Source organism: Strigops habroptila, chromosome 2 (assembly GCF_004027225.2).
Source record: "Strigops habroptila isolate Jane chromosome 2, bStrHab1.2.pri, whole genome shotgun sequence".
NCBI classification, from domain to species: domain Eukaryota; kingdom Metazoa; phylum Chordata; class Aves; order Psittaciformes; family Psittacidae; genus Strigops; species Strigops habroptila.
In genome coordinates this window covers 122,415,247-122,431,152 of record NC_044278.2, presented here as the reverse complement: position 1 = coordinate 122,431,152, position 15,906 = coordinate 122,415,247, and the positions used below count along the sequence as shown (strand labels likewise).

The window sequence follows — 15,906 nt, the reverse complement described above, 5'->3', positions numbered from 1 at the left end:
AGCCAAAGCCGGGCAGTGCCTCAAAGAGGGTTTATCTGTGGGGCCAGGGCCCAGGTACAAAACCCCCAAACCTCCGAGAAGGCGCGGGGCCGAGCACCCAAAAACGGGGTCGGGGGGGGGGGGGGGGCAGGCACCACCGGCCCCGAGCCCCCCCCCACCCCGGACACAGCATTCCCTTTGTGCCGATCCCTGCGCGAGGCCAACCCCCCCCAAACCCCCCCGGAGCAGCGCCGGGAATCCCGCTGTGGGGCCAGATCCCATCGGGGGGGGGGGAAGGAGGGGGAAAAGACAACAAATCCGGGGAGAAAGCGACCCCAAAGCCCCCCCGGCCGGCGCGGGGGGGTCAGGGGATGCCGAACTGCACAACCAGCTCCTCCTTGGCGTCCACGCGGATCTGCGAGAGCGCGCTGAAGGCGTAGGCAGCTATCCGGGACACCTGCGGGGCACGGAGCGTCACCCCGGCACGGTGGGAGCGGGCGCTCCCTCGCACCACGGGCAGCCGGAGGGAAACCCGGGCTGCGGGGTGCACTGATGGGGCTGCAGGCAGGGGTGGAACTGGGGCAGCGCGAAGGCCTCCCCAGCCCAAAGCGTTCCCAGGATTGCAGCACCGGGAGCTGGAGCTGCTGCACCCGGAATGCTGGGTCAGCTCTGGGCCTGAGAGAGACATTGAGGGGCTGGAGCGGGGCCAGAGAAGGGCACCGGAGCTGGTGCAGGGCCTGGAGCACAAGTGTGATGAGGAACGGCTGAGGGACCTGGGGGGGTTTAGTCTGGAGAAGAGAAGGCTCAGGGGGGACCTTCTCGCTCTCTGCAACTGCCTGACAGGAGGATGGAGCCAGGAGGGGGCTGGTCTCTGCTCCCAAGGAACAAGGGATGGGACAAGAGGAAACGGCCTCAAGCTGCCCCAGGGCAGGTTTAGATGGAGCTGAGGAACAATTCCTTCCCCAGAGGGTGCTCAGGCATTGGAACAGGCTGCCCAGGGCAGGGCTGGAGTCACCGGCCCTGGAAGTGTTCACACCCCGTGTAGCCAAGGCCTCAGTGCCAGGGGTTAGTGGTGGCTGTGGGGCAGAGGTGGCCGTGGGGCAGCGGTGGCCATGGGGCAGCGGCTGCTCCGGACGCTGCCGAAGCCCTTTCCCAAGGCGGGTGACCCCGGGCTCCAGGCCCCAGGCTGTGGGTGCTCGGGGGCGGCGGGAGCAGCCGCGGGGCCCCCCCAGCCCCTCACCTGCTGCAGGTCTGCGAAGGGGACGGGGTCGCTGGCCAGGACCTGGTGCGGTTGGTTGGTGAGAGACGGCAGCGCCGGCACCTTCTTCCAGTGCGTGAGGCTGGAGCTGAGCATGGCCAGGCGGGTGCTGCGGGCACCGCCGTCAGCCCAGGGCGACGGGGCACCCCAGGGCGACGGGGGCACCCCAGGGTGACGGGGGCACCCCAGGGCACACTGGAGCACCCCACACTGATGGGGGCACCCCAGGGTGATGGGGGCACCCCAGGGTGACGGGGCACCCCAGGGCACACTGGAGCACCCCACACTGATGGGGGCACCCCAGGGCGACGGCGGCACCCCAGGGCACACTGGAGCACCCCACACTGATGGGGGCACCCCAGGGTGATGGGGGCACCCAAGGGTGGATGGGGAGCACCCCATTGTGGATGGGGACACCTCAGGGTGACAGGGGCAAGCCAGGGTGATGGGGACACCCCAGGGTGACAAGGGACACCCCAGCGTGGTGGGGAGTAGCCCAGGATGACGGGGAACACCTCAAGGCAGCTGGAGGCACCTCAGGGTGACATGGAGCACCTCAGTGTGATGGGGGCACCCCAGAGAGATGGGGACATCCCAGGGTGAATGGGAGCACTCCAGAGCGGATGGGAGCACGCCAGCGTGACGGGAGCACCCAAAGGTGACGGGGACACCCCAGGGTGATGGGGGCATCCCAGGGGGGATAGGAGCACCCCAGGGTGATGGGAAGCACCCCAGGGTGACGCGGAGCTCCCCATGGTGATGGGGACACCCCAGAGACATGGGGACACCCCAAGGTGACAGGGACACCTCAGGGTGACGTGGAGCTCCCAGCCCCACCTGTACTGCCGGGCCCGGTCCATGTACTCGTGCTGCTCCATGCCCTGCGAGTCCGCGGCCGACACGTCGATGATGTTGCTGGGGGGGGGCAGCGAGAAGGTCCTGTCGTGGGCTCCAGCCTCGTGCCCCGGGGTCCCCTCCCCACGGAGCACCCCAAAATCAGCCTCCTGGGGATGGCCTGAGCGCCGGGGTGAGCCAGAGCCCCCCGTATGGGCTGGGGACGTTCCCCACGCATATAGGGACACACAGAGCCCCCCAAACCCCACTGAGCGCCCCAACATGATCACCTTGCGGTCATCATGAGCCTCATGAGCAACCCAGAGCCCCCCATATGGGCTGGGGACAGCCCCCATGCATATGGGACCATGCAGACCCCCCCAGACCCCACTGAGCGCCCCAAAACGAGCATTTCAGGGTGGTTACAAGCCCCGTGAGTGACCCAGGCTCCCCCCAAACGGGCTGGGGACGGTCCCCATGGGTATGTGGTGACGCCCCTTCCCTAAAGGGGGCACGGAGCCCCCCCACGCCCCCTCTGCACCCCCCAGACACCCCTTCCATCACCCCACAGCGCAGCGAGGGGCCCCCCCGCTGCGGCCCTGCCCCCGCAGCATCGGGGGGCTCGGGGGCAGCTCCCCCCTCCCTGGGGCACCCCGGGGGGGGGGGGGCTCACATGGCGGTCTTGGCGAGGATGGAGGAGAGCATGGCCTGCTCGTCCGTGCGCGCCGCGGGCGCGCTGTGGTAGCTCTGCTCGGCCCCGTTCAGCGCCTTGCTGGGGGGGCTGGGGGCCGGCTCCAGCAGCCGCTTCGTCTCCTCCTCCTGCGGGAGCGGGGGGGGGGTGAGACCGGAGCGGCCGGGAGGGGGGGGGGGGGCACAGGAGGCCTGAAGCTGCCCCAACCCCCACCCCGGGCAGGGACCCTCCCACCGCCCCGAGCCCCTGTGTCCAACCTGGCCTTGAACACTGCCAGGGATGGGGCAGCCACAGCTTCTCTGGGAAAAGTCTGTGCCAGCGCCTCAGCACCCTCACAGGGAAGAGCTTCTGCCTCAGAGCTCATCTCAGTCTCCCCTCTGGCCGGTTAAAGCCATTCCCCTTGGCCTGTCCCCCCCCCCCGCACCTGCTCCGCGCTCGCGCTCTCGCTGCTGTAGCAGCAGCCCATGGCGGCCCCGAAGCTCCGCCCGCTCCGCCAGGGGGCGCGCCGCGCCGCTCACGTGACGGCGCCGGGCTCGCACCCGCCCGGCCCCCTCCCGGCGTCACGTGGCGCGCGCGCCGCCAATGGGAACGCAGCCACGCCCCTCGTGCCTCCTCCTCTTCCTGTTTACACACAAACCCCCCCCCCCGCCCGCAACCCCTGCGTAAAGGCGCCGCCGCTCACGTGACCGGCGGCCAATCGGCGCGCGCGGAAGGGTGTGGTGAAAACAAGGCGCGGTCCGCCGTGGGGCGCGGTCACGTGGCGAGCAGCCAATAAGCGCGCGGGGGGGGGATGGCGGGCGCAGGAGCGGCGTGCTGCCCCGCCCGCCGTCACGTGACCGGCGCCGGGAGCGCGCGGGGTGGGGTCACGTGACGGGAGAGCGGGGTTGGAGGGGGAAGGGACGGGGAGGGCGCGCTCCCGCGTGGGCGGTGTCACGTGGCCTGGGGCGCGCGCGTGCGCGGTCACGTGTCTGTGCTGCCCCCATTGACCCCCATTGACCCCAGTCCCCTCCATGGGCAGCCCCGCGACGGGGGCGGGGCCTGAACCCTCCCGAGCCCCCCCCCCCACCTGCCCCCCCCAACCTGCCCCCAACCTGCCCCCCCAACCCTGCACCCCAACCTGCCCCCCAACCTGCCCCCCAACCTGCCCCCCCAACCCTGCACCCCAACCTACACCCCCCAACCTGCCCCCAACCTGCCCCCCCAACCCTGCACCCCAACCTGCCCCCCCAACCTGCCCCCCCAACCCTGCACCCCAACCTACACCCCCCAACCTGCCCCCAACCTGCCCCCCCAACCTGCACCCCCCAACCTGCCCCCCCAACCTACACCCCCCAACCTGCCCCCCCAACCTGCCCCCCAACCCTGCACCCCAACCTACACCGCCCAACCTGCCCCCAACCTGCACCCCAACCTGTCCCCAACCCTGCCCCCCCAACTCTGCACCCTAAATCTGCACCCCCCAATCTGCCCCCAACCTGCACCCCCAACCCTCCCCCCCCAACCTGCCCCCCCAACCTGCACCCCCCAACCTGCCCCCCCAACCCTGCCCCCCCAACCTGCCCCCCAAATCTGCCCCCCCCAACCTGCACCCCCAACCTGCACCCCCCAACCTGCAGCCCCCCAACCTGCCCCCCCAACCTGCCCCCCAACCCTGCACCACCCAACCTGCCCCCCCAACCCCTCAGGTCAACCCCCCAATTCTCTGCACCCCCGAACCCCTCCCCAGCCCCCCCTGAAGCCCCCCCGCCAGCCCCCCCCCGCCCCCCCCAGCTCAGCTGTAACCGGAGCCGGAGCCGCGGCTCCATCAATAATTGAGCGAGTGGCGGCAGCGCCGGATCCTGATCCTGCTCCTTGTCCTGGTGCTGATCCCAGCACCTGATCCCAGCACCTGCTCCTGCTCCCAACAGCCCTGAGAGATCCTGCTCCTGATCCCAGCTCCTCATTCCAGCATCCAGAGAGATCCCGATCCCAGCTCCTCATCCCAACAGCCCGGAGGGATCCTGCTCCTGCTCCTGGTCCCAGTGTCCAGAGAGCTCCTGCTGCTGCTCCCAGCATCCCGCCCATTCCCTGCCCGTTCCCAGCCCCCTGCCCGCCCCCTGGGAACAGGTGAGCGCCCCCCCAGCCCCTTGCTGCAGCTGGGGACCCCCAAAACCTGCGGCTCTGGGGGCAGGGGGCAGACATGGGGCAGGGGGTGTGGGGCACGGGCAGGGGGTGCAGGGGGCAGGGGGTGGGGTGCAGGCTGTGGGGCACTGGTGGGGGGGAGGCTCTTCGCAGTGTGCAGAGCACGGCCAGCTCATGGCACGAGTGCTCGCTGTGCGGCTGCCTGTGGGGCTGTCTATGGGGCTGTGGGGCTGTCTGTGGGGCTGTGTGTGTGGCTGTGTGTCCCTGACCCCCTGCCCCACAGCGCCATGGTGTCGGTGGCCATCGCGCTGGCGTTCGTGCCGCTGGTGCTGGCGCTGGCGCTGCGGTCGCGGCACTACGCGGTGCTGGTGGCGCGGGTGGCGCTGGGCTGGCTGCGGGACCGGCTCAGCTCCGTGCCGCGGGAGCACCGCGCCCTCCAGTACCTGCTGGCACACGCCGTGCCCGGCGACCCCCGGCACGTGCTGCTCACCCTCGACCAGTGGAGCCGCCGCTGCGAGCACCTCAGCTGCGTGGGGCCCGACAAAGGTCAGCACCGGCGGCAACCGCGCCGTAACCACTGACACGGCCACGGCACCACTGATGTGGCTGTGACACCATTGGCATGGCCATGGCACCACTGACATGGATGTGGCACTATTGGTGTGGCCACGGCACGATCGACATGCCTGTGGCACCACTGACATGGCCATGGCATCATTGACATGCCCATGGCACCATTGGCATGGCCATGGCATCATTGACATGGATGTGGCACCATTGGCACGGCCATGGCACCATAGGCACGGCCATGGCACCATAGACATGGCCACAACATCATTGACATAGCCGTGACACCACTGGCATGGCCGTGGCACCATTGGTGTGGCCATGGCACCATTGACATGCCTGTGGCACCATTGGCATGGCTGTGACACTGTTGGCATGGCCATGGCACCATTGACACGGCCACAGCACCCTTGATATGGCCTTGACACCATTGACGTGGCCACAACGTCACTGTCATGGCCACGGTACCATTGATACGGCCTTGGCACCATTGGTGTGCTCATGGCATTGTTGGCCCGGCCACAGCACCATGGGTACCGCCATGGCATCAGCATGGCCGTGGCACTGTCAGTGTGACCACGGCACTGCCACCACAGCCCCATGGCAGGGCCACAGCCCCCCAACCACCAGCCCCCTCAGCACCACCGCTCTGTGCCACCCTCTGGGCACGGGGGAGCCCATTGACCCGGTCTCCATGATGCCAATGCCCTTGTCCTGTGCCCATCCCGGTGCCGGTGTCACCATCCCATCCCCATTGGTGCTGGTGTGTGACCCGTTGCAGCGTGTGACCCACTGCGGTGCGTGCCAGCAGTGGTGGTGCTGAAGCCGGTGCGTGCCGCAGGGCGGGTGGTGGAGCGGGTGCTGAGCGCCCGGAGCCCGCGGCGGGTGCTGGAGCTGGGCACATCCTGCGGGTACGGGGCGGTGCTGGTGGCGCGGGCGCTGCCGCCCGGGGCGCGGCTGCTCACGGTGGAGCGGGACCCGCGGCGCGCGGCGCTGGCGGAGAAGGTCATCCGGCTGGCGGGGTTCGACGAGAGAACCGTGAGCACCGGCGGGGACGGGGATGGGAATGGGATGGGAGTGGGGAGGGAATGGGGAGGGGATGGGGAGGGAATGGGCAGGAGGAGGTCATCTGGCTGGTGGGGTTCGACGAGAGAACCGTGAGCACCGGCGGGGACGGGGATGGGGAGGGAATGGGAGTGGGGAGGGAATGGGGTAGGGAGGGGATGGGAATGGGCAGGGAATGGGGTAGGGAGGGGATGGGAATGGGCAGGGAATGGCAAGGGAACGGGGATGGGCAGGAGAAGGCAATTCGGCTGGCGGGGTTTGACGAGAGGACTGTGAGCACTGGGAGGGAGATGGGAATGGGATGGGAATGGGGTAGGGGGGTGATGAGATGGGAATGGAGAGAGGATGAGATGGGAATGGGGTGGGGGGGGATGAGAATGGACAGGGAACGAGGATGGGCAGAAGATAATTTGGCTGGCAGGGTTTGACGACAGGACTGTGAGCACTGGGAGGGGAGATGGGAATGGGGAGGGGAGGGGATGGGAATGGGGAGGCAATAGGGAGGGGAATGAGGATGGGAATGGGCAGGAGAAGGTCATCCGGCTGGCGGGGTGTGACGAGAGAACCGTGAGCACTGAGCAGGGACGGGATGGGAATGGGGATGGAGAAGGAATGGGAAGTGAATGGGAGGGAATGGGCAGGGAATGGGCAGGGAACGGGGATGGGCAGGTAATCAGCTGGCAGGGCTCAACGAGAGGACAGTGAGCACCAGAGTGGGGATGAGAATGGTGCTGGGAAGGGATGGGAAGGGAATAGGGAGGGAATGGGCTGGGAATGGGCAGGAGAAGGTCATTTGACTGGTGGGGTTCGACGAGATGACCGTGAGCACTGGGGACAGGATGGGATGGGAATGGGAATGGGCAGGGAATGATGATGATGACGAAGGAATGGGGAGAAGATCATTCGGCTGGCGGGGTTCGAGGAGCACACCATGAGCACCGGGATGGGGTGGGAATGGGTAGGGAATGGGGATGGGAATGGGCAGGGAAGGGGGAGGAGAAGGTCATTCGGCTGGTGGGGTTTGACGAGAGGACCATGGGCACCGGGATGGGATGGGAATGGGCAGGGAATGGACAGGGAAGGGAGAGGGAATGGGCAGCGGACAGGTGGGGAATGGGGAAGGAATGGGCAAAGAGGGGGAAGAGAACGGGCAGGGAACGGGTACGGAGCGGAGAGGGACTGGGGGAGGAACGGGCAGGGAACGGGCGGCTCCAGGCGCTGCCGGGGGGCCGGGACACCCCACTGCCGGTGCAGGTGGAGCTGATCGTGGGCCCCTCGGAGGAGGTTATCCCGCAGCTGCGGGCCCGGCACGGGCTGGACGCCGCCGACTTCATCCTCATGGGGCACGGGAAGCGCTGCTACGAGCGGGACCTGCGGCTGCTGGAGCGGCACCGGCTGCTGGCGGCCGGAGCCACGGTCCTGGCGGACCACGTCCTCTTCCCGGGAGCGCCGCACTTCCTGCGCTACGCCCGCGGCTGCGGCCGCTTCCGCTGCCGCCTGCACCGCGCCAGCCTCGAGTACTTCCGCGGCATTCCCGACGGCATCGCCGAGCTGCGCTACACCGGCAGCCCCGCGGGTGCGGCCGCCGGGAGCGGGGCGGGAACGCGCTGGGAACGGGGCGGGAAGGCGGTGGGAGCATGCTGGGAATGCACTGGGAAGATGGTGGGAACACACTGGGAATGGAGTGGGAATGGACTGGGAATATGATGGGAAGGGATTGGGAATGTGGTGGGAACACACTGGGGATGCACTGGGAATGGGGTGGGAACATGATGGGAAGGCACTGGGAATGGGGTGGGAATGGACTGGGAAGATGGTGGGAACACACTGGGAATGGAGCGGGAATGGACTGGGAATATGATGGGAAGGGATTGGGAATGTGGTGGGAACACACTGGGGATGCACTGGGAATGGGGTGGGAACATGATGGGAAGGCACTGGGAATGGGGTGGGAATGGACTGGGAAGATGGTGGGAACACACTGGGAACATGGTGGAAACGTGCTGGGAACGCACTCAGAATGTGGTGGGAATGCAGTGGGAACGTGGTCGGAACAGGGTGGGCACATGCTGGGAATGGAGTGGGAATATGGTGGGAACACTGGGGATTCACTGGGAATGTGCTGGGAACATGGTGGGAACACACTGGAAATGCGGTGGGAACGTGGTGGGAATGTGGTGGGAACACACTGGGAATGGGTGGGAATGCACTGGGAACATGGTGGGAACACACTGGGGATGCACTGGGAACGTGGTGGCCGCTGGAACCACATCTGGGGGGTGGTTACTTAAAAATGGAGTTTACTTGGGAATGGCAGAGCCGCAGCCTGGCTCTAGAGCCCCCTGTGCCCCACAGAGCCCCCCCAGCGCTATGGGGGGCACAGGGACCCCCCCAGCACGGCTCCGGTCGGGAACGGCCCCGGCGCCCTCAGATCATCCACTGGTCCTGGTCCTGCTCCGCACCCTCCATGTCCACCTGGAAGCGAGAATGGGAAGGGGCAGGAAACCCACACTTGGGGGTCTCAAACCCCCACTGTGGGGTCTCAGCCCCACACTTCAGGGTCTTGAACCCCCCCTTTAGGGTCTCAGCCCCCCCCACTTTAGGGCCTCACCTCTCTGCCCTTGGGGGTCTCAGCCCCACACTTTAGGGTCCCCCCTCACCTCGTTGATCTCCCCATCGTCAGGGGACTCGTTGTAGTCGTTCATCTCGTCCATGTCCTGCATGTCCTCATCGTCCTCCGAGTCCTCCTCACTGTCCTCATCATCCTCATCATCCTCCTCCTCCTCCTCGTCGTAGTGCTGCGGGGGCAGAGCTGCTGCCAGCCCCGCTCCGGGACCCCCATTCCCAGCCCCGGGACCCCCATTCCCGTGTCCCCACCTCGGATGCCGGTTTCCCGATGGGCACCAGCGTGTTGTCCTTCTCGGCGATGCTCTGGAGCTGGGGGGGGGGATGAAGAGGGGGGTGAGCACCCAAAGAGCCCCCCAAAACCCCCTCAGCACCTCCCTGTTCCCCCAGCACCGGGCAGGGGGGGCTCTGGGGGTCCCATAAGTATCCCTTAAGTGCCCCTCCCAGTGTCCCCCCAAGTCTCCTACAAGTGTCCCCCAATGTCCCCCCAAGGGTCCCCAATGTGCCCCCTGAGTGTCTCTTAATTCTTCCCCCCAGCATCCCTCGAGTCCCCCCCAATTCTCCCCCATGTCCCCCCAAGTGTCCCTTAAGTCTCCTCCAAGTGCTCCCCCAGTGTCCCCCCAATGTCCCATCAGTGCCCCCCCCAAGTGCCCTCCAAGCATCCCCTGAGAGTCCCCTAAGTGCCCCCCCTCCAGCATCCCCCAAGTGCCCCCTTCAGTGTCCCTTAAGTAACAGTCCCCCAAATACCCCCCAGGGACCCCCCGGTCTCCCTTAAGGGCCCCCACAAGTGTCCTCCCCACCTCAAGCCTCCCCTAATTGGGACTTGGAGGGCTCAGCCCCAACCTCATTTCCTGCACGTTTAATCCCTAATTACCCGGGTAATTAACGCCCAATTAACCCCCCCCCCCCAGTGAATTAAATCAGCGCCATTAACAACTCATCCCGGTGCTTAAGCCTCAGTCCCCAAACCCGCGGCGTTTCACCCCACAACCGCGGCGGCACTTGGGGGGTGCCCCCCACATCCCCCCAAACCCCACATCCCCCCCAAACCCCACATCCCCCCAAACCCCACATCCCCCCCAAACCCCACATCCCCCCCAAACCCCACATCCCCCCCCAAACCCCACATCCCCCCCAAACCCCACATCCCCCCCCAAACCCCACATCCCCCCCAAACCCCACATCCCCCCCAAACCCCACATCCCCCCCCAAACCCCACATCCCCCCCAACCCCACCTCCCCCCCCAAACCCCACATCCCCCCCCAAACCCCACATCCCCCCCAAACCCCACATCCCCTCCAGCCCCACATCCCCCCCAAACCCCACATCCCTCCCAGCCCCACATCCCCCCCAAACCCCACATCCCCCCCAAACCCCACATCCCCCCCAGCCCCACATCCCCCCCAAACCCCACATCCCTCCCAGCCCCACATCCCCCCCAAACCCCACATCCCCCCCAAACCCCACATCCCCCCCAGCCCCACATCCCAGCCCCGCGGGCGCACCCAGGCCTGGTGCTGCTGCTCCTGCTGCTGCAGCTCGCCCTCGTCCGCGCAGGGCCGGTCCAGGTTGAACCAGAGGCTCTCGGTGACGCGGGGCAGCAGCGACGGGAACAGCGTGGACATGGCGGGGGGGGGGGCACCGGCACCGGCCCGCAACCGCGCGCACGGCGCATGCGCGGGGGGACGGCGCGCCGGGAGAGGCCACGCCCACAAGGGAGGGGTGAGGGACGGGTGGGGAGCGGAGCGCCCCCTGCTGGTGCGGGGGTGTCCGTGACCCCTATGGGGTGTCTGGGACCCCAATGGGGTGTATGTGACCCTATGGGGTGTCTGGGAGCCCATGGGGTGTATGTGGCCCCTATGGGGTGTATGTGACCCAATGGGGTATTTGTGACCCCCCCAGGGTGTCTGTGACACTAATGGGGTTTCTGTGACCCCCCCCGGGGTATCTGTGATCCAGGGGGGGCATTTGTGACCCCAAAGTGGGGTACCTGCCCCCCCCCGGAGCATCTGTGACCCCCCCCAGGGCAACTGGAACCCATGGGGGAGTATTTGTGACCCCTATGGGAGGTACCTGCCCCCCCCGGGCTTCTGTGACCCCCGCGGGGTGTTTGTGACCCGGGGGGGGGTATCTTTGAGCCCCCGTGTATCGGTGTACCCTGGGGGGGGGCATTTGTGACTCCAATAGGGTGGTACCTGCCCCCCCAGGGCATCTCTTACCCTAATAGTGCATCTGTGACCCATAGGGGGGGCACTTATGACTCCAATAGGCTGGTACCTGCCCCCCCCCCGGGGCATCTGTGACCCATCGAGGGGCATCTGTAACCCCAATGTGGGGGTACATGCCCCCCCCCCGAGCATCTCTGACCCCCCCCTCGGGGCACCTGTTATCCTAATGGGGCATCTGTGACCCATGGGGGGGGTATTTGCAAAATAGGGTGATACCTGCCCCCCCCCCGAGCATCTTTGCCCCCCCCCTCGGTACCTGCCCCCCACCCCGGCGCCCCTATGCCCCCCTCGGGGACACCTCCAACCCACGGGGGTGCCCTTCCCCCACCCCAGCATCCATGGGGGGACCCCGCATCCCGGTGGGGGGGTCCAATCCTGCCCCTTACGATGGCATCAGGGCATGAGGCCACCCCCAAACCCCCGCCATGGGGCCCATCCCGAACCCCCCGTGCGCCCCCCCATCTCCCCTGTGGCGAAGGGAAGGAAAAAACATCCACGGGTGGATTTTGGCCGCTGCCGGGTCCCACCCGGCGCCGGGCAGACGGAGCGAGGACACGGCAGCACCCGCCCCGCATCGTGCCCCGCATCGTGCGCCCCCCGTGCCCCGCATCGTGCCCCCCCCGTGCCCCCCCATCGTGCCCCGTGCCGGTGACGTCCCGTGATCGTTGTCCAAGGGTTGCTCCGCGCCACGACCTTTGAGATCGTCGCCCCGCGGCACCCGGCGCCGGCACCCACCGAGGTGAGAGCCCCCGTTCCCCCCCCCCCCGCCCCGCTCCTGGCGCCCATGGCCGCGCCGTGGGTGCTGGTGCTGCTCGTGGCCTGGCCCGGTGCCCCCGGAGCCGCGGCGCAGGAGTCGCTGCTCAACGTCTGCATGGACGCCAAGCACCACAAGACAGAGCCGGGCCCCGAGGGCGAGCTCTTCGGGCAGGTGGGTCCCAGCCACCGTCCCGGTGCCCACAGGTGCCCACCGGCTGAGCCCCGGTGCCGCGGTGCGGTCCCATCCGCGCCCCGCGCCGCCGGTTCGGGGGCGCTGAGCCCCGGTGCCGCGGTGCGGTCCCATCCGCGGCCCGCGGCGCCGGTTCGGGGGTGCTGAGCCCCGGTGCCGCGGCGCAGTGCTCGCTGTGGAAGGACAACGCGTGCTGCACGGCCAACACCAGCGTGGAGGCGCACCTGGACCAGTCCTACCTGTACAGCTTTAACTGGGACCACTGCGGGGTGATGCCCGCCAAGTGCAAGCGCCACTTCATCCAGGACACGTGTCTCTACGAGTGCTCCCCCAACCTGGGGCCCTGGATCGAAGAGGTGGGGGCAGGACCCCCCCACAGCCTGGGGGGGGAATGGGGGGACAGGGAGGAATGGGGTGAATGGGGGTGAACTGGGAAGAATGGGGGTGAATGGGGGTGAATAGGGGTGAAATGAGGTGAACAGGGGTGACCTGGGGTGTCCTGGGATGAACAGGGGTGACCAGAGGTGAATTAGGATGAACTGGGGTGACTGGGGATGAATGGGGTGAGCTGAGGTGAACTGGGATGAATGGGGGTGAATGAGGGTGAAATGGGGTGAACGGGGGGTGACCTGGGGTGAACGGGGGTGACTGGACGTGAATTGGGATGAACAGGGGTGACTGGGGATGAATGGGGTGAGCTGGGGTGAATTGGGATGAACTGAGATGAATGGGGGTTAATGGGGGTGAGCTGGGGTGAACTGGGATGAATGGGGATGAAGGGGGTGAACTGGTGTGAATGGGGGTGAACTGGGGTGAACTGGGGTGACTGGGTGTGACGGGGGGTGACCAGGGTGAATGAAGGTGACGGGGGGTGACCAGGGATGAACCGGGGTGCCCGGGGGTGATTGGGGGTGCCCGGGGTGCCACAGGCGGACACGAGCTGGAGGAGGCAGCGGGTGCTCCACGTGCCGCTGTGCCGGGAGGACTGTGAGCAGTGGTGGGAGGACTGCCAGGACACCTTCACCTGCAAGGTCAACTGGCACAAGGGCTGGAACTGGACCTCAGGTCAGTGGGGGGGCACTGGGGGGCCCCCGTCCCACAGCGGGACCCCACATGGGTCACCACCAGCCCTTGCCACAGGCTGTGTCCCGCTTCTGCGGTGGCATCTTGGAGGGGTTCCCCATAGTCAACCCTATGGGAGAGGGGGTCTTTGGGGGGTCCACATGGGCTGACGATCTCCATGGGTTGGGGGTCTCCGTAGTCAACCCTATGGCTTTGAGGGGGTCTTGTGGGGGGTCCCCATGGGTTAAGGGTCCCCATGAGTTCAGGGTCTCCATGATCAACCCTACATCTTGCCACAGGTAAGGCGATTGCATTCCACTTCCCTGGTGGCTTTGAGAGTGTCTTGGAAGGGTCCCCATAGCCTGGGGTCTCCATAGTCAACCCTATGGCTGTGAGGGGTTCTTGGGAGGGTCCCTGGGGGTTGAGGTTCTCCATGGGTTGAAGTTCTCCATGGGTTGAGGTTCTTCATGGGTTGAGGGTCTCCAGGGGTTCGGGGTCTCCATGGTCAATCCTATGGCTGTGAGGGGGTCTTGGGAGGTTCTGCACGGGTTGGGGGTCTCCGTGGGTCAGGGATCTCCATGGCCAACCCTATCGCTTTGAGGGCACCCTGTGCATGTTCCATGTGTTGACATTCTCCATGACCAACCCCACCAAAATCAACGTGATCAGCCCCCAACACCCCACCTGTGGCTGGAGAACGACCCCCTAACCCCCCCACAACCCCTCAGTGACCCCCCCACCCCGGCAGTGACCCCCCACCCCGGCAGTGACGCCGCCGCCCGCGCAGGTACGAACCGGTGCCCGCAGGGCTCGCAGTGCCGGCGCTTCGCGGCGGTGTTCGGTTCGGCGGCGGCGCTGTGCGAGCAGGTCTGGTCCCACTCCTACCGCTACACCGAGTACGAGCGCGGCAGCGGCCGCTGCATCCAGCTCTGGTGGGACCCGGCCGAGGGCAACCCCAACGTCGCCGTCGCCCGCTTCTACGCCCTCGGCGCCGCCCCCCCCGGGCCCCCCCGGCCCCCGGTGCCTGCGCTGCTGGGGCTGCTGCTCCCCGTGCTGCGGGGCGTGCTCTGAGCGCCCCCGCACCGCGCGTGTCCCTCCCATGGGGCACCCCCAAACCGTGTGTCCCCCTATGGGATACCCCCAGACCGTGTGTCCCCCCCATGGGGCGCCCCCAAACCGCGTGTGTCCCCCTATGGATTACCCCCAGACTGTGTGTCCCCCCCCATGGGGCACCCCCAAACCGCGTGTGTCTCCCCTATGGGATACCCCCAAACCGCGTGTCCCCCCCATGGGGTACCCCCCAGACTGTGTCCTCTGCATGGGGCACCCCCAAACCGTGGGTCTTGCCTCACGGCATAAGCCCAACTGTGTTCTCGCCATGGGATACCTTAAACTGTGTGCTCCTCACGGGATACCCCCAGACTGTGTGTGTCTCCCCTATTGGGTGCCCCCTGACCGTGTCCCCCCCATGGGGCACCCCCCAGCTGTGCGTCTTCCCCCATGGGGCACCCCCCAACTGTGTGTCCCTCTCCATGGGATACCCCAAACTGTGTCCTCCCCATGGGATACCCCCAGCCTGTCTGTCCTCATCATGGGGCACCCCCAAACCGTGTCCCCCACCATGGGCAACCCCAAACTGTCCTCCACACACGTCGCTCCAAACTGTGTGTTCCCCCCCCATGGGATACCCCCAAGCTGCGTGTTCCATGGGGCTGGGGAATAAAGGAAACGCTCCTGCTCCGCTTTGGATTCGGGGTGCTGTGGGGCTGGGGGAGGTTGGAATAGGGAGAGATATGGGGGGGTCTTGCTCCCTTTGGGAGGTGAAGCGGGGTGTCCCCCCATTTATCTGTGCTGGGAAAGGTTCACCCATGTCCGGGGGGTGTCACCCTCGGCCCGGTCCCCCCCGGCTCCATTTCCGTCCCGCTGCCCCGCTCCCCCTCCCGCGCTTCCCGGTCTCCCCACCTCGGTGCTCCCCATCTTCCCGGTGTCCCCCCCCGCCGTGTTCCTTCCCCTCCCCCCTGCGCTCCCTCCCGGTGCACCCCCCCCGTGCTCCCCCTGGTGGCCGCTCTCCCCTCGGTGCTCCCCCCCCGCACTCCCCATCTCCCCCCGGTGCCGCCCCCCGCTCCCCTGGTGCCCCCCTCCCCCGGCGCTCCCCGTCCCCTCGGTGTTCCCCTCCCAGTGTCCCCCCCTCTCTCGGGGCTCCCCCCCGGTGCTCCCCCTCTTCCGGTGCTCCCCGTCTCCCCGCTGATACCCCCGGTGCTCCCGATCCTTCCGGTGCCCCCCCCGTTACTCCCCATCTCCCCCTCGGTGCCCCCCCGGTGCTGCCCCCCTCCGGTGTCTCCTCCGTCGCTCCCTCCCCGCGGTGCTCCCCCTTCTCGCGCTCCCTGCCCCTCCGCTTCCTCCCCCGGTTCCCCCCCCCGCGAGTTCCCCCTTTTCTCCCCGCCCCCCCGTTCCCCCGCCCCTCTCCCGGTCCCCCCCCCCCCCCCCGCTCCCCCCGTTCCCGCCCCCCGGCCTGTCCCCGCCCCGGCG

General features: G+C 67.5%; 4 protein-coding genes across 4 annotated transcripts; 2 read left to right on the top strand and 2 right to left on the bottom strand.

Annotated features, from left to right (window-relative positions):
• Positions 1 to 11: 11 nt before the first annotated feature.
• LAMTOR1 (late endosomal/lysosomal adaptor, MAPK and MTOR activator 1) lies at positions 12 to 3,346 on the bottom strand. The gene is made up of 5 exons (XM_030475660.1): positions 3,187 to 3,346; positions 2,745 to 2,890; positions 2,075 to 2,152; positions 1,220 to 1,346; positions 12 to 436 (listed from the first exon to the last, which is right to left on the bottom strand). Exons 1-5 carry the CDS (start codon positions 3,226 to 3,228, stop codon positions 344 to 346), a joined length of 486 nt encoding a protein of 161 aa, XP_030331520.1. The 5' UTR covers positions 3,229 to 3,346; the 3' UTR covers positions 12 to 343.
• A 1,824-nt stretch (positions 3,347 to 5,170) lies between these two features.
• Positions 5,171 to 8,222, top strand: LOC115604471 (transmembrane O-methyltransferase homolog). The gene is made up of 3 exons (XM_030477595.1): positions 5,171 to 5,429; positions 6,292 to 6,488; positions 7,770 to 8,222. The coding sequence occupies exons 1-3, from the start codon at positions 5,171 to 5,173 to the stop codon at positions 8,220 to 8,222; spliced, it is 909 nt and encodes a 302-aa protein (XP_030333455.1).
• Positions 8,223 to 8,794: 572 nt separating this feature from the next.
• ANAPC15 (anaphase promoting complex subunit 15) lies at positions 8,795 to 11,157 on the bottom strand. The gene is made up of 4 exons (XM_030475659.1): positions 10,647 to 11,157; positions 9,393 to 9,452; positions 9,176 to 9,313; positions 8,795 to 8,990 (listed from the first exon to the last, which is right to left on the bottom strand). The coding sequence occupies exons 1-4, from the start codon at positions 11,148 to 11,150 to the stop codon at positions 8,943 to 8,945; spliced, it is 750 nt and encodes a 249-aa protein (XP_030331519.1). The 5' UTR covers positions 11,151 to 11,157; the 3' UTR covers positions 8,795 to 8,942.
• A 672-nt stretch (positions 11,158 to 11,829) lies between these two features.
• On the top strand, positions 11,830 to 15,118 carry LOC115603634 (folate receptor gamma-like). Its single transcript, XM_030475658.2, has 4 exons — positions 11,830 to 12,297; positions 12,483 to 12,671; positions 13,245 to 13,380; positions 14,165 to 15,118. Exons 1-4 carry the CDS (start codon positions 12,154 to 12,156, stop codon positions 14,446 to 14,448), a joined length of 753 nt encoding a protein of 250 aa, XP_030331518.1. The 5' UTR covers positions 11,830 to 12,153; the 3' UTR covers positions 14,449 to 15,118.
• Positions 15,119 to 15,906: the final 788 nt, after the last annotated feature.